General features: G+C 41.0%; 1 protein-coding gene across 2 annotated transcripts; it reads left to right on the top strand.

Annotated features, from left to right (window-relative positions):
• Positions 1-13,635: 13,635 nt before the first annotated feature.
• Positions 13,636-18,834, top strand: LOC133913019 (type IV inositol polyphosphate 5-phosphatase 7-like). 2 transcript variants are annotated; one of them, XM_062356047.1, is made up of 14 exons: positions 13,636-14,786; positions 14,877-14,964; positions 15,298-15,352; positions 15,506-15,593; positions 15,691-15,795; positions 15,914-16,366; positions 16,557-16,692; positions 16,899-17,092; positions 17,210-17,318; positions 17,430-17,578; positions 17,733-17,978; positions 18,096-18,190; positions 18,347-18,381; positions 18,466-18,834. In XM_062356047.1, exons 1-11 carry the CDS (start codon positions 14,761-14,763, stop codon positions 17,959-17,961), a joined length of 1,632 nt encoding a protein of 543 aa, XP_062212031.1. In that variant the 5' UTR covers positions 13,636-14,760; the 3' UTR covers positions 17,962-17,978; positions 18,096-18,190; positions 18,347-18,381; positions 18,466-18,834. The 2 variants fall into 2 exon arrangements, with proteins under 2 accessions (XP_062212031.1, XP_062212029.1); XM_062356045.1 differs by having other exon boundaries at positions 13,637-14,786; positions 15,287-15,352.
• Positions 18,835-19,468: the final 634 nt, after the last annotated feature.

The following is a 19,468-nucleotide window of genomic DNA, read 5'->3' as shown; positions in this document are numbered from 1 at the left end:
GCAAAAGAGGATCTTTCGATTCTTTTCATCAAAAATACAGTAAAATATGGTAAGATAGATGTAGTGAGGTCTATGACAAGAAAGCAACAAATGGAAGTGGCGCCATGGTACTTGTGCGCCTATGTGGTTCACTCCACCTTTGATTTTGCAGAAAGCATAACTCCACTAACTATTTTTTTTAGGAGCAAGAGGCCCAACCAAGGGAAAATATATATTTTACAATATTCAAGGCAATAAAATAAAATATACTTAAAAAACTAAGTTGAAATGTGCCTTGTATATGATGAGTCACTAATAGTGTTGGATTTGAATGATTTTATTTGCCATGAGCTTATTTGGGTGTGATCTTGTTTATGCCTAACCAAAGTTTGAATTGAAAAAGACTGTTTTAGAACTCAGAAAATTATGTCTCACCGAAACATCCGATGTGTCGGTTTTTGACCACAGCAGATAGTCCAGTGTTACAGTGAAGTGAGCATTGGATGGTCCGGTGTTCAGGAGCAGAACACACTAGAACATTTAGTGTTCATATTTTCTACAGGATGTGCTCTGAGTTGAAGTTTCTGATTTTGTGCTAACCTGGAGATGTTATGGAGTGTTGAGAAATGGATTTGCTTGTTTTAAGGTGTGCATGTGATGGATGAAACTTGACGATCGATGGCGGGTTATCGGGGCTAAGCGGGTGCTTGGTGCCGGACAATCAAGGAGGGATATACGGAGTCAAGGGTGATCCTAACTGTACATATGAAGGTCAAGTAAAGCATGAAATGGAGGATGAAGACGATGTGTTGATAAAGTCAAACGAACAGGATACCAATGCAAGTGACATGGTGGCCCGAGGGATCGGGAGTGAGAGAGAATTGCTAATGGTCAAGATCGCAAGACGGAGGATACATGTCATCATCAAAACGCTTGCTTCAGGTGGAAACAAGTGACGACTAGTCATGCTTTGAGAAACATGCTAGGGTTTCGCGGTTTGGCCTTAAAACTGTGGAAGGACTGGAAGAGTATGTGATATCATCATAAAGCTTGTATCGAGACGAAGCCAAGTCGTGAAGGCGTTGAGGCCGTCTGATGAATGAAGAAGAAAATGGATCAAAATACCCATTGTGTTGTTAGGTAAGAGTATACTATAAGAGAGGAGTATTTTGGGAAAAATGTACAAAACTTGGGGTTAAGTTTCCTATGCTTATAAATAAATGGGTAGAACTATAGGAGAGGATGAACTAGCCATTTGAGCCCTTGTACCATTCATATAAGAGCATTATGCTAGGGTTTTAAATAAGAGGAGGATGAATGCTTAGCCTATGTAATATGTGAGTTTTAAGAGAAAAATCTTTGTAATCTGTCTAAAATAGGGTTGATCTCTTTGTGTAATGAAGTTTATTTTGTTACATATGCTTGAATTTTCCTCCTTCTAATTTCTCTCTCTCGGCTCCCTTGCCTTCTATGCAAGTTTTTTTTCTCTTAGGTGTCGATTTTCGTTTTTCTTTTTTGCGTTGAAATTTTAACACCTTGGGAGATTGTTCTTCTTAATGCTAAATGCATAAAATTCACATACACATGCATATGTGATAGAATCTTGAATTCATTTGCCTTTAGATCATCATCTTGAAGATCTTCTTCACCCGATGTTCATCTTTTGATCGTTGAGTAATCTTTTCTCAAGATTCGACCTTTGGGTGGGGATGAGTCATAGATTGGTTTAGTGTAGAACCTAATGTTCGATTCCAAGCATGAGACCTATTTTTTATTCAATCTTTAAGTTCGGTTTTTGATCTTTTTTCGGAGTCTTCGAACTTTCTGAGTAGGTGTAGTTTTTTCGCTGCGTATTTGTGTTGCGTTCTATTGTAATTATCTTGTAGAGGTGCATTGGGTGATCGAATAGGATAAGGCCATGAATTTTGCAAAAAAACTATTGAGACGTCTTTCACCCCCTCTAGTCGTCTATTCAATTTTGTTGTATGGATTACGATACTGTCAAACAATAGGAAAGTTATTTATGCAGCGATAGGGCCTCCAATATAGCTAAAAAATGACAGGGTACAAGCTTGTAATCATTGTGCGTGAGTTTGAAGCTACGAAGGTGAAAGAAACAGGGTGCCGTTTGTACACATACAAGTAAGAAAGGCAGAAAACTACTGATATTATCAGGAATTTGAGTGCATAGCAAGAGCATGCTATATGAATGGCGCAATAATATTCCACGCGTAATAAAAAGGATTGATTGGACAGAAAACTGCACATGTTTAGTGGCATTTGGTACTCCACTCTCTAAGTTACGACACGTTGACTTGCGATGAGCTCTTCAGCAAGCTCAAGTCTACTGAGATAGCCAAGGTGGCTCGGATCGGTCTCGGAAATCCACTATCTCAACATGACGTTGTTTTCCAGACCTGGTGGTGACAATTAGCCTGTAACTGGCTTTTCTTGTGCTAACACTTTATTGAATGGATTTGCTTTGTCTTTCTTGGTTTTTATCGTAGAGGAGCAGGTGAACGCGCTGGATGATGAGGACCTTGCGCTGATCGTGAAGAAGTTCACCCGTTTATATAACAATCACCGAGAATGAAGAAGGGGTGGTTCTCATGACTGCTTTTAGTGTGGTGACACTACCCACTTCAAGATGGATTGCCACAAGCTCAAGAAGAGGAAGGAGAGCGACCACGACTACAACAAACACAAGAAGAAGAACAAGAAGCCATTTTTCAAGAAGAACCATGATAAGATGGCAAAGAAGGTGGCCAAGGAGGCTTCTAGGGCGTTCGTGACAGCTCTCAGCGACATCGACACTTCTTCGAGTGATGAGGATAGCTCGGAGGAGGATGAACTACAAGCAAAGAACAAAAAGAAGGCCAAGAACTTTACCGGCCTCTACTTCATGGTGAATGACAACAACGACGACAGCGACCCTGAGCTGGATCTTTTCGAGGTATTGCCTTCCTACGACCAACTTTCTATCCAAGTCGATACCTTGAATGATGCTCTTGTTAGCCAGGATAGGATACTTAAGAAAGTTGTGCGTGAGTTGAAGGATCCTAGGCCTAAGTATGAGTCTATCTCTACTGAATTTGTATTGCTTAGATCTAGTTACAATGTTGAGGAGTGTTAGAGTTGCCTAATTGTCATGGCTGAACTTTTCAAGCTTCGTAATGTGCATGCTCAAGTTGTTAGTTGGCTTGAGAGTGCTGAGAAAAAGCTTCTTGAGGAGGAGTCTAGGTCTACTCTCTTAGGTGCTTGCAAGAATTATCGTTTTCTTGCAAAGGATGTTGAACTGAAAGATAAGCACCTGAAGAAGCTAGAGTCTAGATTGGAAAGTGTTGGGAGTTCTAAGGATGTGTGGTCAAGTTATTTCACATGCATCATCTTTCAGGACAAACTTAGCTGGGTTAGAGGGCAAGTTCAAAAGCTTTTGACTGAGAATAAGTACCTTATTTCTCTACTGGAGAAATGCTCAGAGGGCAAAGAAAAAATGAATTTAATCTTGACTAAAAGCAAGATGTGTGCTGACAAGATGGGTTTAACTCTTGAATTGGGTTTTGATAGGGTGGCTTATAGTGGGGAGAGTAAGACTATGTTCACCATATTTACTACCCTGGAAGATGAGAAGTCCAAAATCAATACCACAACACAACTCATCAAGAAACTCATTCCTCGACCCACAAAGAAAAAATCCACACTACAACCCAAAAGAGCTCCATAGCCTAAGATGAGAGAGCTTGTGAGAGAGCCCTGAGTGGCCGACAGTCGAGTTCTCGAGAGACGCTACCACTACACCTACTGCAAGAGAGAGGGTCACTTGGTTGGGTTTTGCTTTCACTGTAGGAGAGATGAGTGGCATGAGTGGGAGTGGAGCACCCGGGACATGTACCACCTCTCTGTTGGTGTACATGAGTTTTTTCCTCGCTTCCACTCATGAGTCCCTAGCGCTTTTCAGTCTCTTCCTAGAGGTGTTGCCCAGCGTGGATTTTGCCATGACTCATATGGTTTTAGTCCACATGTAAGAGGTTGTGAGTCCCAACGCTTTGGCGGACCACATTATCCTCATCGTGGTACTCGCCCTCAGCGTACTAGACATGTTTTACCTCCACCTGCTTTACCACTTCAAGGCGGATGACCCAGTACTGGATTCCCAAGAGGTTTTTAACTAAACCCAGTACTGAGTCATCCACCTATTATTCTTCTTATATGTAGGTGGCAGGCGGAGGTCAGGAGAATAAGTGGCTCATTGACTCCAATTATTCGTGCCACATAACCGGAGATTTATCATGGTTCTCCAGCCTCTCCCCTATGAAGCAACACGAGTACATCACATTCAGGGATGATCGAAAAGGAACGCTAAAAGCCAAATGTATGGTAAGATTGAATGAGAGTTTTACTCTTAAGGATGTAGCTTTGGTGAAGCATCTAGGATACAACATTCTCTTTGTATCTCAGTTGTTGGATGAGAACCTGGAAGTGCATTTCAAATGCGATACTTCTCGAGTTCTCGATTTTTCTAGCGTTTTGATTTGCAAGATTTCTCGAGTTGGGAAAGTTTTTTGAGCTGATTTTTCTAAGTATCTTGGTTCTTTTTGTTGTCTGATTGCTCAACCTTATTCTGAGTTTTGGATTTGGCATAGGAGACTAGGGCACATAAGTTTTTGCTTGCTTACTTGTTTAAGTGCCCTAGGCTTGATCCGATGATTGCTTAAGCTCAAGTTTGAGAAGAATCTTATTTGTGCTGCTTGTCAGCATAGTAAGATGGTTGCTGTCTCCCACCCACCAGTCAGTCTAGTGATGATTGAATGACCAGGAGAACTTCTCCATATAGACAATATTGATCCTTCTTGGGTTTGTTCAGTAGATGAAAAGTGGTATGTTCTTGTCATTGTTGATAATTTCTCTCACTACTCTTGGGTCTTTTTTCTTGTGAGCAAGACTGAAGTGTTCTCACACTTTCAGAGCTTAGTTTTGATATTGTCCAAGGAATTCTCTGATGCATTGAAACAATTCACAATGATAATGGCATTGAGTTTAAGAACTATCTCTTTGATGCTTTTTGTCTTGAGTATGGAATTGAGCATTAGTTTTCTGCCCCACATACTTCTCAACAGAATGACGTGGTTGAGAGAAATAGCATGACTTTGATTGAGATAGCTAGGATGATGCTCGATGAGCATAGGACTCCTAGAAAGTTTTAGGCTGAGGCCATTAGCACAGCGTGCTACATCTCAAATCGAATTTTCTTATGCTCGATCTTGAATTTGACTTCTTATGAATTGCACTTTGAAAGTAAGCCGAATGTTTTGCATTTGAGAGTTTTTGGTGTTGGTGCTTCATCCTAAAGCGTGACAATCTTATTTTGATGGTATTCTCTTGGGGTATTTTTTTTCATAGTCATGCTTACAGGGTTTACAATCTGGACACTAACACCATCATGAAATCATGTGATGTGACTTTTGATGAGTTAACCCCTTGTGCTAGTTTTTTCCTTGAGTGTGCAGGTGATCAGGAGATGAGCGAAAGAATCTTTGTAGATGGTGACATTTTAACTCTTGGTGATGATGAGGATGATCCACTACTTCTCTCGACCACACCTGCTCCAAAGCTGCCTTCTGCTTCTTCTACTCCAACAACGAGTCTTGCAGCCTCTACTTCCACTTTAGCTGCTTTCGAGTCTGCACCAACATTGTTTGAGAGGGAGGTACACTCACAATGTGAGGCCCCTCAACATATTCAGCGGTGACACCCTTCCACAGGCGATGATCGGTGACATCAATAAGAGGGTAACGAAGTCCAAATCTGCTTCTCATGCTCATTTTACTGATTCTGTATTCGTTGCTTCTTTTAAACCCCATGATGTTGGATATATTTTATCTGATTCAAGTTGGGTCAATGCTATGCATGAAGAGCTTGAAAACTTTGAGAGAAACCAAGTTTGGGTCCTTGTAAGTCACCGCATAATGTTCACACCATAGGAACCAAATGGGTTTTCAAAAACAAAAAAGGGGAGGATGGAACTATAATAAGAAATAAGGCTAGACTAGTGGCTCAGAGTTTCACTTATGTTGAGGGGATAGATTTTGGAGAGACCTTTGCACCTGTAGCTACACTAGAAGCTATTATGATCCTTCTTGCATTAGCAGCATCCAAGGGTTTCAAGTTGTATCAAATGGATGCTAAGAGTGCTTTTCTAAATAGTTTTATTTTGAAAGAGGTCTATGTTAGACAACCCCTAGGTTTTGAGCACTTCAAATATCCACGTAGAGTTTATAAGTTTAGAAAGGCTTTGTATGAGCTTAAGCAAGTATCTAGAGCTTGGTATGATAGGCTTAGGTCTTTCTTGCTAGAGTATGGGTATGTGATAGGATCAACTGATAAAACTTTGTTCACTCTCAGACATGGTAATAATGTCTTACTTGTTCAGATATATGTGGATGATATCATTTTTTGTAGATCCTCTCATGCATTTGTGACCAAGTTTGTAGGAACTATGAGCATAGAGTTCAAGATGTCGATGATGGGTGAGCTTAACTTCTTACTTAGGCTGCAAATCAAGCAATGCAAGTAAGGTACATTCATCCACCAGACGAAGTATACCAAGGACTTGCTGAAGAAGTTCGACATGAGTGATGCGAAGCCCTTTGCGACATCGATGGCTACCTCAACCGTGCTTGATCCATATGAAGATGGCGAGGAGATGGACCAGTGGGAGTACATGAGCATGATCGTCTCTCTTGTACTTGACAGCGACAAGACCCAACATCCACTTAGTCATTTGCTTGTGTGCTCGCTTCCAGGCTTCACCGAGGACATCCCACCACCAAGCAGTGAAACGCATTTTGAGGTATCTCAAGCACACTCTCGAGTATAGGCTTTGGTTTTCTACTTCCTCTTCGCTTTCTCTTCGAGGTTGTTTGGATGCGGATTTTGTTAGTTGTAGAATTGATAGGAAAAGTACCTCTAGTACTTATCACTTCTTATGTACTTCTCTTGTGTATTGGTCTTCTCGCAAATAGTCTACCGTTATGTAGTCTACTGCTGAAGCTGAATACGTAGCTGCTGGTAGCTGTTGGTTACAAATTTTGAGGGTAGTTGCTATTTTAATGGATTTTGGGTTGAATTTCAGGAGTGTGTCACTTTTGTGTAACAACACCAGTGTCATAAGCTTAGTCAATAACCTAGTTCAACACTTTAGAACCAAACATATAGATGTGAGATTTCACTTTCTAAGATACCACAATGAGAATGGAGATATTGAGTTGAGCTACATAGATACCCAACACAAGCTAACCGATATATTCATCAAACCTCTAGATGCTACAAGATTTACCTTTTTGAGAGTAGAACTTGATATGTGCTATTCTTATAGCATTGTGTGAGGAAGAGTTGTTCTTTATACATACTCTATCTTACTCTTGTTGTATTTGTATTACATTTTTAATGTAAGATAATCATAGTAGTTAAGCATTGACTTGTTTGTCTTTAGCATTTTCGATTGCTAGACTTGAATTTTGACTAAGTTGAGTAGTTGTGTGGAGTAATATTTTAATCTTAGACTCTTCTTGATGCTTTGACATGATATATTTCAAGTAAACTTGCTTTTCTTAAGTTGAAATTTGGCAATTTTATGAATCATGTAGGCTATAAAATGCTATATTCTTGATCACCATGTTCGTAATTGCTTAGGCTTAGTCAATGCTTGTGCTAAGGCTAGTTAGATGAATATTTTGCTTTAGGCCTTCTTGGTTCAAGACAATGGATTGAGAAACATTACTCTATATTTTTTGTCTTTATTAAATATTTAGCTTATGATAGAATCTTAGGGGAATATGTGTTTCTTGTGTTACAAATGCACTACTTAATTTGATCTTCTGACCATCTTAATAACTTTGTGCGAATTGAATAATCATAAAAAATCAAGTTTCTTGTGCTAAAATATGATCCAATACGATTGTCTTGAAACCTCAAGGTGTCTGTCGTACCCGTCACGCGACACTTTGATTGGATAAGAGAGAACTTGAGGACTAAATGAAATTCAAACAAATATGCCTACCTGTTAAATTCTTTTTAATCACTTGATCAACCTAAATCTTAGTTTGATATGTGAGCGTTTGCAAAGCCTATTGTCATGAACACTTGTTTGCCTAGCTTGAGGTTGAAATTAGCTAGTTCTTAATGCTTGTATTATTTCGGCACGAGTGAATGCTTATGTGATGGTCACTTTGGGAATGATTTGGCTATGCGAAATTAAATGCGCCAACTATTTCTTTGGATTTAGCTTGTCAAGCTTCATGCTCTTGTGTCACTGTCTCTTTTTGAGCCTCTATGGGATTGTGAGCTTTACGCTCTACCTTCCGGAGCCCTTTGACATTTCTAGCTCTCACAAATGCTTTGTGATATACTTGTAAAAGCTCATTTAGGATTGCATGTTCATAATATTTTATTCTTGATGTTTACATTGCTAAAGGGGAGAGCATATGCAAAAAATGAGAATATGCATACATATGCTTCAAAGGAAGAGAGGTAAGAATATTTGCAAAAAACATCAAAGAAAAATAAAAAATATGCATTCATCAAGGGGTGCATTTATTTTTGAGTGCTTGAGTTTTTTTTTTTTTTTGCGCTTTTGAGGTTTGTGGTTTGTCTTTGCCTCTCTTCGGCCTTTTGCAATCTTATTATGTCAAGTGATATGGTTCTTACTCTTTCTCGAATGTCATTTGGACGTGCTTCAATTCTTCAAACCCAAATCTTTGTGTTTTGAGGGTTGTCATTGCACTCATTAAGGGGGAGATTGAGAAAATAAGTTGAAATATGCCTTGGTTTTTGCATGTAATGAGTCTTTGATAATGTTGGATTTGAAATAATTTTAGTTGGAATGAGCTTGTTTGGGTGTGATCTTGTTTATGGCTAACCAAAGTTTGAATTGAAGCAGACAATTTTATAGTCTAGGAAATTATGCCTCATCGGAACATCCGGTGTGTGGATTTTTGACCACACCGGATAGTCCGGTGTTACGGTGAAGTGAGTACGGGAGCATTTTCAACGCTGAAGTAGAAATTGAAGCAAACACCGGATGGTCCGGTGATGGACTTTGAGAGCACCAGAGTATTTTCTACAGAGAGAAGATTTTTAGCGTCATGTTTTATTATGTACGCCAGATAGTCCGGTGCTTAGTTTGTAAACACTGAAGAATGCGTCAGACCTTTTGTTACAGAGAAGTTATAAAAGGGTGGTTCGATCGATTGGCACATGCTGAATTATCCGGTGATGGACATGAGATCACTGGAAGCTTTCACCGAACTTTTTCTTGCAGAGAGCAAAATTTTCCTGAAACAGATAGTGTTACACTCACCGGATGGTCTGATGTTCAGGAGTAGAACACACCGGAACATCCGTTGTTCACGTTTTTTGCAGGATGTGCTCTAAGTTGAAGTTTTTTATTATGTGTTAACCTGGAGATGTTTTGGAGTGTGCAGAAATGTGTTTACTTGTTTCAAAGTGTGTAGGTGACGGATGGAACTTGGCGGTCGACAACGGATTATCAGGGCTGAGCGGGTGTTTGGTGTCGGACGATCAAGGAGGGTCGGGCGGATTCAAGGGTAATCCTAGCTATACAAATGAAGATAAAGCAAAACATGAAACAGAGGATGAAGATGACGTGTTGACAAAGTCAAATGAAGGGGATGTCGATGCAAGTAACAAGGCGAGTCAAGGGATCGGGAGCAGGATAGACTTACCGGTGGTCAAGGTCGCAAGACAGAGGACACGAGTCATCATCAGAGCGCTTGCTTCAGGTGGAAGAAAGTGGCGACTAATCAAGCTTTGAAAAACATGTTAGGGTTTCGCGGTTTGGCTTCAAAACAGTGGGAGGACTAGATGAGTACGTGACATCATTGTAAAGCTTGCATCGAGACAAAGTCAAGTCATGAAGGCACTGAGGCCGTCCGATGAATAAAGAAAAAAATGAACCAAAATACACCCGGTGGTAGGTAGAAGTGTACTACAAGAGAGGGGTATTTTAGGAAAAGCTAGAAAACTTGGGGTCAAGTTTCCTATAGCTATAAATAGAGGAGTAGTGCTATGGAAGAGGATGAACCAGCCATTTGAGCCCTTATGCCACCCATATGAGAGGATTGTGTTAGGATTTTAGAGAACAGGAGAATGAGTTCTTAAGCTATGTAATAGGTGAGAGTTTTGAGAAGAAAATTTTTGTAATCCGCCTAAAATATAGCTGACATATTTGAGTAATAAAATTTATTTTGTTACATATGCTTAATTTCCCCTCCTTTTAGTTTCAATCTCTTGGTTTCCTTACCTTGTGTGCAAGCTTTTCTCTTAGGTGTTGATTTTCGTTTTTCTTTTTGGCTGAAATTTTAACATATTAGGAGATTGTTCTTCTTGATGCTAAATACATAAAATTCATATACACATGCATATGTGATAGGGTCTTGAATTTCCTTACCTTTAGACCATCATCTTGGAGATCTTCGTCACCCGATGTTCATCTTTTGAACCTTGAGTGATCTTTTCTAAAGATTCAACCTTTGGGTGGGGATGAGTCCTGGATTAGTTTGATGTAGAACCTAATGTTCGATTGCAATCATAAAACCCATTTTTTGTTCAATCTTCAAGTTTGATTTTTGATATTTTTCGGGGTCTTCGAACTTTCTGAGTAGGTGTATTGCGTTTTATTGTGATTCTCTTGTAGATATACATTAGATGATTGAATAGGAAAAGATCATTAATTTCATAATAAATTTATTGAGACATCTATGCACCCCACTCTAATCGTCTATTTAATTTTGATGCATGGATTCTGATACTATCAAACAATAGCAAAGTTATTCATGCAGCGAGAGGGCCTCCAATATAGCTAAAAAATGACAGGGTACAAGCTTGTAATCGTTGTTCGTGAGTTTGAAGCTACAAAGGTGAAAGAAACATGGTGGCGTTTGTACACATACAAGTAATAAAGGCAGAAAACTACTGATATTTTCAGGAATTTGAGTGCATAGCAGGAGCATGCTATATGAATGGCGCAACAATATTCCACGCGTAATAAAAAAGGATTGATTGGACAGAAAACTGCACATGCTTAGTGGCATTTGGTACTCCACTCGTGCAAATTCGATGGGGACATGAACATTATCAAGACATGCTGTCGAGTAGCACCAGATGGGACTGCACAGTGAGGGTGATCACCGGTCAGCACGGTGCCATTTGTATATGTTTGAAAAAGGCATTTATGGACCATCTAATAAAGGCTTTCTCAAAATTATGATGACGTATCAAAGAAAATGATTTATGTGATTGGGAATCATATCAATTAGCAGATAAAAAATTCCGCAGAAAAAAAAGGAACTCTCATGAGAAAAAGAATTCCTGTGTGCCAACTGCCACTCCCAGAGTGAGCTATCGGCAACCTCAGTTACGGGAAGACGAAGTATAGAGCGTGTTTGGATGGCCTGCCGAGCGCATGCATGCACCGGCGGATGCAGCATCGTGCGTATAAATTGACAGAGCGCGGTGTTTGGTTGCCGTGATGCCCGTGCTCCGGTTGCATCCGCTCGTGCGAGTATACGGCCGGATGCTGCATGCACCCATGCGACCAAATCAGCCGTAGCTCGCGTCCTGGCTCGCCAGATGCAACGGTTTGACGCTGGGCCCACTCGTCAGTGACAGCGAACTTCCTCACGCAGCCTCAGATTCAGCCTACCAAACACAAACTCAAATTCTACCTGCATCCGCTCATCCAACCAACCAAACACACTTCTTTTCCAGAATACGGATCCCCTCAGCCTGCTTCCACTCATCCAGGATATACGATGCAGCTCTACAAAACCTCATGCGGACAACCAAACACACCCATAGGGAACAGAGCTAAGCTGGTTTAGCATGTTACGCTGCATGGAGTGTACAGCAGCGACAGTGGTACGGGTCTCCTATAAACACCTGCCCTACACGATACACGCGCGCGCACACAAACGACACCACCCGAGATCTCCTCTGGCTTGCCTCGCCTGCTTTAGATGTGCTTTCTTGGTTCTTCCAGGGCAGCCGCGGCAGCAGGCGAGAGGCCGAAGCGAGCAAGGTACTCGAAGGCAAGCAGCAAGGCCGGCTAGTCGGAATACCGCTGGGACGACGGGGGCGGCGGGAGTTGTTGCCAACGCTGCACCTGCACAAGGTGAGCAGTGGAAAGGCCAGCACGAGTGTACCGTAGCACTCGGCTGCAATGCTCTCTGCTCTCGAGAAGGGCGTCCGTACGCAGTGTAGTACAGCATCCCTGACATGTGGTCCCGCTCCTGCGGACGTCGAGGCGGACCCGAGGTCATGGCTGTGCATCAGTGTGCATGCCTGCGACCTCCTGGGATTTTTATTTTTTATGAACTAAAGTGTCCTAAGCTAGGGTGTAATCGGGATGAATATTTTCGGACTGTTTAAGTGGTTTAAAGTAAATATAGGATGATGATATTCGTGTTTGATACTGTAGGATATTATTCGTTTATATCTGATTCGATATCTAAAGTATCTGACTATTAACAGTTAAAAAAAATTATTATAATTTTATTTTAAAATATAATAATATATAGATAGATTGTCATACATTCGTAGATAGATAATACTGGATATTTTTATTTTCATATCTCACTGATCACTCTCTTACTAAGCTCATTTTGATTACACCTTTATACGTTTAATGTGATGTGTAGGAATATAAATGGAGTAAAAAATTTCTATCTATCTGACCATCCGACTGCCCGAAGGGGTCTAAAACAAATATGGGATGATTGATATTTGTGTCCAACACTGTTCGACACTATTTGTGTCCAATCTGATTCCTTGAAAAAAATATATGATATGATATAAAATCAATGATATCCATATATATCCGATCTGATTGAACTCCTAGTCCTAGGACCTACGTATTGGTGTGCTGATGTTTCGTTTATGAAGGTATTTTTATTCTCTAGATAAGATTTTATAGTGTTGCATCGTATAAGTATGTTGATGAAAATTAGACTAATTATGATCATATTTATTAAAAATAAGAATATTTTATTAGTTTTATCTGTCTAGATAAATTGAGTTAAGTCTCTATTTGATTGACTTAATCTGAAGTCATATGAGTGTATGTAAAAAATTGAAGCTATGATTAGTAATTTACATAAAAATAATTTCATAACACTAATAAATAAACTTATATATACCTATCGAATCGGAATATTTACATATACTTCTGATCAAGCTAAAATAGTGGACGCGGACAACCAAGGGAGCCTGAAATTTCAGTATATCTTTGGACGGTTGTGGGAATCATCGTACTGATTAGGCAGCGGCATCGCAGCATGGCCGGGAGCCTGGAAATGTTGCTCAGAATACAGACTAGCGGGGAAATCCAGGTGCCAGTGCTCAACCTTTTTATTCAAATAATTGAAGATGAAATTTGAGGTCTCTGCATGTAGAAGTACTACTACGTCATAGTACTGAATATCCCAGTGAGGTTCCATCCGGAGCAACATGCAATTTAGACGTCCCACCTCTATTGGTTGGTACGAGCTCTTCTTCAACCTAGAACACCTACTCATTTTATTTCCTTTGAATCTTAAAGAAACGGACAACCAAATTTAGCAACTTTTACATACATTTCGGTCAAATAGGCCCGGAAGAAACCTCAGGAAACTCCATTAACCCCAGCCAAAAATCGCAGGCTCTGCCTTGGGTTTGGAGCTAAAGAGCAAAGGCTACGTAGTAGGGGAAAGAAAAGGACGGCAGTAGCCGGAGAGCAGGCCCCAAGCTTTAGCTTTATTCACTTCATATTGCTCATCTTCCTTTGCCTCTCACTACCCCTGCCAATCCAGAAGGACTGCCGCTGCTCTCCCACTCCCCTACTATACTCTCCTGCCCAGCAGCTCGTCATTCTCGAACAGAGCGAGCGCGCAGAGCAGCGTGTCCGTTCGTCCTTGCGCTGTCTGTACTGCAGCCTCTCTCTCCCTCTTCAGTCCTTCAAATCCTCGGCCGCGCCATCCTCGCTGAGCTGCCCCGGTCCTTGCATTCCTCGAGGCGGCTCGTCTCTGGTCGTCTCTGTGTTCTTGGGTTGGAGCGTGCTGGGCTCATTTACTTCTTCAGCTGCTGTTCTGAAGCGTTTCTTTATGGCCGGAAGCAGCGTTAACTGCTTCGGGCATTGATCTGGCGAGCTCAGCTGTGGGTTTGGTGCGCGGAGCTGGAGCCTTTTTGGACTCTGAAAGGCCGCATTTGATCGTGGTTTCCGCAGTCTTTGTTTGTAGCCTCGGTTTCTTGCTTCATCTGTAGCGATTTCTTGTGTTGGGGTGGTAGCAAATGGTTGTTTCCTGCGTCTGTGCTCTTGGTTTTGTTCCTGAATCCTGCGGCTTCTGCTTCGTCCGCTTCCGTTCTTGATCTTTCTCCCCAAAGTGAGCTCTCCTAATTTTTTTCCTCGATCCCTTTGCTTCTTGTTGGATTCTTGTCCGGAGACTGCATTTGGAGCTGCTGCTTTGGATTATTACCCAAATAGCGGAGGAACTCTTGGAGTTGTCTGGTTCTTTTGCCCATAGTTTGGAAAAAACAGGACTCGGGGTGTAGAACATCATTAATTCGATTCACAAAAAAGTGGAGAATTAGGTAGCAGAATCCTGTTCTTTCCTTATTCGTTTTTGGAAATACTGTTCTGAGAGGGATAGAAAGGGGCAAAGTTTGGAGGTTTTGAGGAGGGAAGATTCATTCCTTGGACTGCATGAGGAAGCACTGAGACAATGAGAGATGAGAATTTTTCAATCAAGAACAAGGTAAGGGTGTTAAGATTGACAACTATCCTGCTCATAATGATGTTTCTGTATCAGGCCCTGATCTTGTTTTCGTTGTGGTTTCTGTGGAAGCTGTCCTGGTCCAAGACCCTTGTTAGGAAGTGGTTCAACATCAAAACAAAGGCGAAGGACGTCCGTTCTGATTATGCAGTTGAAGAAGGTACATTAATCTAGCAACACTCCACCACCTCTTTTAGCTTTCGATACAAGACCACCGCTTGCCATAATTTGTGAGCTTGAGTTCGCCGCATAATTTCTCTCCAGAAATTCTTATATTTCTTTTAACCACCATAGATTTCTGTTGTTTTGGTAGGATAAAAATGTTGTTTCCAGATGCAAGTTGGCCTCTTGCCTCCTGTTCTCTTGTGCAGCGAACTTTTTTTTTCCTGTGGTTGCAGAAGCAACAAAAATATGCTAGAGACCTCAATAAACAAGCATTTTCTTTTACTGTTTTGTGCTAAAAATCCTTCTGATTATTTCAGTGGGAGTGCAGTGCAGGACCAGCTTCTCAGATAGAGATGCATACAAATCCAAGAAAAGCAGGACAGGTACATTTTGATTTCCTCCTGACAGTAACTGGTATTTTCAGATTTTGATTTTTCACCCCTTCATTTTGTTTCATTCAAAACTGCAAATGTCATGACTGAATTATCTGTATGTTTCGTGACAAGTATGACTGAGTTAACTCTATGTTTACATAGAGAGGTTGCCTAGGAAGAATGTGGATCGAGATGGTCGAGTAGGAAATGGATTTGACGGTGCTTATATTACAAACACACAGGACTACAGGTAAATGGATTGTGCTTTTCCAAGACTTGATGAATCCATTAATCATTGGTTAAAGAGAATTCCTACGATATGACAATCTATATACTTGTGAGCATAGGGTCTTTGTTGGTACGTGGAATGTGGGCGGAAGGTCACCATCTAGTCATTTGAATCTGGAGGACTGGCTTCATACTTCTCCTGCTGCTGATATATATGTGATTGGGTATATTCAGAACTAATGCATTTAGTTAATCAAATTATTTTCTCTCAGAACTAAGAAGCATCTGGAAAAAACCAAAAGCACACATAAAAAAGGAACCTAACAAAAGTTGTCATATCAGGTTTCAGGAAATTGTTCCTTTGAATGCTGGTAACGTCCTATTGGCTGAAGACAATGGTCCAGCGAAGAAATGGGTTTCTCTTGTTAGAAAAACTCTAAATAACCTGGATCAACAAGGCTCTGCTGGTGTCTACAATTACCACACCCCTTCACCGGCTCCAGATCCTATTGTGGAGCTCAATGTTGACTTTGAGCGATCATTAAGAAGACAACGGAACTCGTCATTCTTCCACCGACGTTCGTTCCAGTCCTTAAGTCGTAGTTCAAGGATTGACATGATGGATCCTCACTCGTTAGTGGACCGTCGTTTCAGTGTTTGTGACCGGATTAGTTTTGGGAGCAGGCCAAGTGATGTTGACACCAGTATGAGATGTGGTGGGTCATCTGATGATGAGAATATTGACGAGGAATCACCTAGTGGCATATTCTTCTCACCACTATGCACCGATTCTAGGTAAGCTTCTCAACTCTTAAGACACTAAACATAATCTTCCTCGAAGTTGATTTTTTGTCGAGAAACTAATTATATGCCATAGTTTCTACTTATGTACTAATATTTCACGGAAATTCCATGCGGTCCTCATTCATTGCTGGAACGATTACAATTCTCTGAACTGATATTAAGATTTGTCATAACACATCAGGTATTGCTTAGTTGCCAGCAAGCAAATGGTTGGAATTTTCCTCATGGTTTGGGTACGAAGTGATATAAGGGAGCATGTGAAGAACTTGAAGGTTTCATGTGTTGGTAGAGGCTTGATGGGCTATCTTGGAAACAAGGTATGTTTGCTATTTTTTTCTTTTCTATTAGGTGTTCGTTAGGTAATATCTAGACCATTCTATTTTGCATGTATATCATCTTTTAATTCCTCAATTCTTTTAACTATTACTTCAGACCCTACCTTTTAGTATGTGCAACTATTTTATTGAAAACTTTTCTTGTGAGCGCCATTCCTTATTTTTCAGATCTTTTTTTTTTAACTCAGGGATCAATATCAATCAGCATGTCTCTGCATCAGACAAGCTTCTGCTTTGTGTGCACTCACTTAACATCAGGTCAAAAAGATGGTGATCAACTTAGAAGAAATGCAGATGTATTAGAAATTTTGAGGAAGACAAGATTTCCACATGTTCATGGATCAGGTGACAAGAAGTCACCAGAGACAATTCTTGACCATGAGTGAGTCGTGTTTCTCATATTCTACTACTTTGAGATCAGTTAAATAATTCACAGAATAAAATTCAGGGAAGAAGTTTGAAGACATCAATCTTATTCCATCAATTTTATTTGTTTCAGTCGTATTATATGGCTTGGGGATCTGAATTACCGGATAGCTCTTTCCTATCGCTCAGTGAATGCTTTAGTTGAGATGCACAAGTGGAAACAATTATTGGAAAAGGACCAGGTTAGCTATTTTCATAAGAACTTTAGCAGTGTTATGCCTCTTGAAGCAACTAGTGTAGTTATGAAGATTTCTTTCTTTGTTGGCTTCTTATGTTTAACATTTCTGTTACAGCTTCGTATAGAGCAAAGATACGGTCGGGTATTTGCAGGCTGGAAAGAAGGGAGGATTTACTTTCCTCCCACGTACAAATACTCATACAACTCTGATAGATATGCAGGTGATGATATGCATCCAAATGAGAAGCGAAGAACACCAGCATGGTAAATCCACAACTGAACTTACTAACATAATGTTTACTTTGACCACTCACCTGAAAAAGGATTTGTTTACTGTGATCACATCGAAGCATCTCTTCTGCATGTATTCACCTCCTGATATGTGGTGCTTATAGCAGCATTTTATTCTTTTGTGAAGGTGTGATCGGATTCTATGGTATGGAAGAGGTCTAAATCAACTATGTTATGTGCGTGGCGAGTCTAGATTCTCGGATCACAGACCTGTGTACAGTATTTTCACAGCAGAGGTTCAAATTCCGAGCCAAACGCAGTTCAGTGGCATTACTCGTTCAAGCTCTCTCATGGGGGTGGATGAACTCCCATACCCGACTTATCCACGCAGTTACATGGATATAAATTTTTACTGATTGTGTATCTCGATGGGGTTTGTATTCTATAGTCCTGGCAGTATCACATTGTTTAAACTTGTTGCTCTGACTGATACTCTGAATTCCATGTGAAAGCATTCTACTCATCATAACTCCCATGTGCTTCGCTGCAGACATTCTTCATTACCTGAGCGATAGAATGCGCCTTCTGAAGTCTGAACTTCATTCCTCCCAAGATTCCATCAGATGGAATATTTCTAGCTAACAGGTGATTCCTGAACTGTCCATTCCTCTTCCTCATCATGTTTCTGTGCTCATCGTGTCTGGTGTCTCCTTCTACATACGCAGATGATATGCTTTTTTAATCATCCTTATAAATTTTACCGCGATTGACACCCCAACTCCTACCATTGTTAACGTGCAGGTACTCAAGGAGATGCTTTCTAATTGTAAGATTAGGTATGATCCTACTTACATGTCAATATGATTCCTACGAGGTTTAGCCAAACTGTATGATTAATACCTCGCCGTAATCGTGAACAGGAATATTTGCGAAGTTATGCACAGTTTTGAGGCTAACCATCCGCAAGTACCGGTTCACAAGAAAGAAAAAGGAGAGTTTTTGTGTCGAACAGAAGCTAGTCACTAACATCTAGAGATAATTTGTGTTGTGCTTTTGGATACCCCCTTCATGATACAGTTTCTTTTCCTGGGCCATTTGGGCATGGAAGGTCCGGTTTCTCTTTTTGTTTCGTTTTGCTTGCTCCCCTGATGTAACAAGAGCCCCTTGGCTCAGATATTTTTAGTCGAAAGTAATGATGATTTGTACAGCAAACTGTTCTTGTAACTTTTTTCGCCATTGTATTTGCAAGTTGCAACTTGTTCATGCTGTCAAAGAAATGATCACCAGCACAGCATGGCATTCAGGCTTGTGCGCAAAGCAATGTGCCGAAAAAGAGTGAATTGCAGAAGCTGCTGGCCTGCTGCCTGCCTGACTCTGCGCCTCATTGTGTGCTGCTGGGGGATCCAAGCTGCAATAGGTTTTGCTTTGCTCCATCTCCTTTCCCTCACGAGATGAAATATACGAGTCATGGAAAAGCAGCAGCAGTGTGGGCAGGCCAGGGGACATGAAAGCAGCGGGGCCCCAAACAAAGGGGAAGGCTCACTCGGATGGAGTACTGGTAGTGGTAGATGCTATGGTATAGCACTCGTCAGGGCAGGGCTGGGGGTGCATGCCATGCCATGCCAAGCAGACAAGCATGTACTCCTACTGGTCTACTTGTTGTAGCAGTAGCACCACACCACCCCACCCCTGCTTTCTTTCTCGAAAGAATAGAAGCAAAAAACTGAGACGCCCGGTCCAAGCTTCGAAGGCCAAAGTGAGTAGTATCTCACATCTCAGTAGCAGGGAGGGGACCACTCTGCGTTCCTTTGTTTCATTCGCTTTTTCGATGGTGTACGAGCCCTAGGCTGATTTTGCATACAGTACTCGTCACTGCTGCTCTGCTGGTGGTGGTGAGAGAGAGCGGCGCTCATGCACTGATAC

The sequence above is a fragment of the Phragmites australis genome, chromosome 3 (assembly GCF_958298935.1).
Source record: "Phragmites australis chromosome 3, lpPhrAust1.1, whole genome shotgun sequence".
Taxonomy (NCBI): Eukaryota; Viridiplantae; Streptophyta; class Magnoliopsida; order Poales; family Poaceae; genus Phragmites; species Phragmites australis.
This window is presented reverse-complemented; position numbering and strand designations above follow the sequence as displayed.

Excerpts from the sequence above, each read along its gene's own strand:
- LOC133913019 (XM_062356045.1), top strand. The coding sequence starts at position 14,754 with ATGAGAGATGAGAATTTTTCAATCAAGAACAAG. Across the intron at positions 14,787-14,876 it reads ATTTTTCAATCAAGAACAAG|CTGTCCTGGTCCAAGACCCT; the intron begins GTAAGGGTGTTA and ends TTTCTGTGGAAG. Across the intron at positions 17,579-17,732 it reads AAGCGAAGAACACCAGCATG|GTGTGATCGGATTCTATGGT; the intron begins GTAAATCCACAA and ends TCTTTTGTGAAG.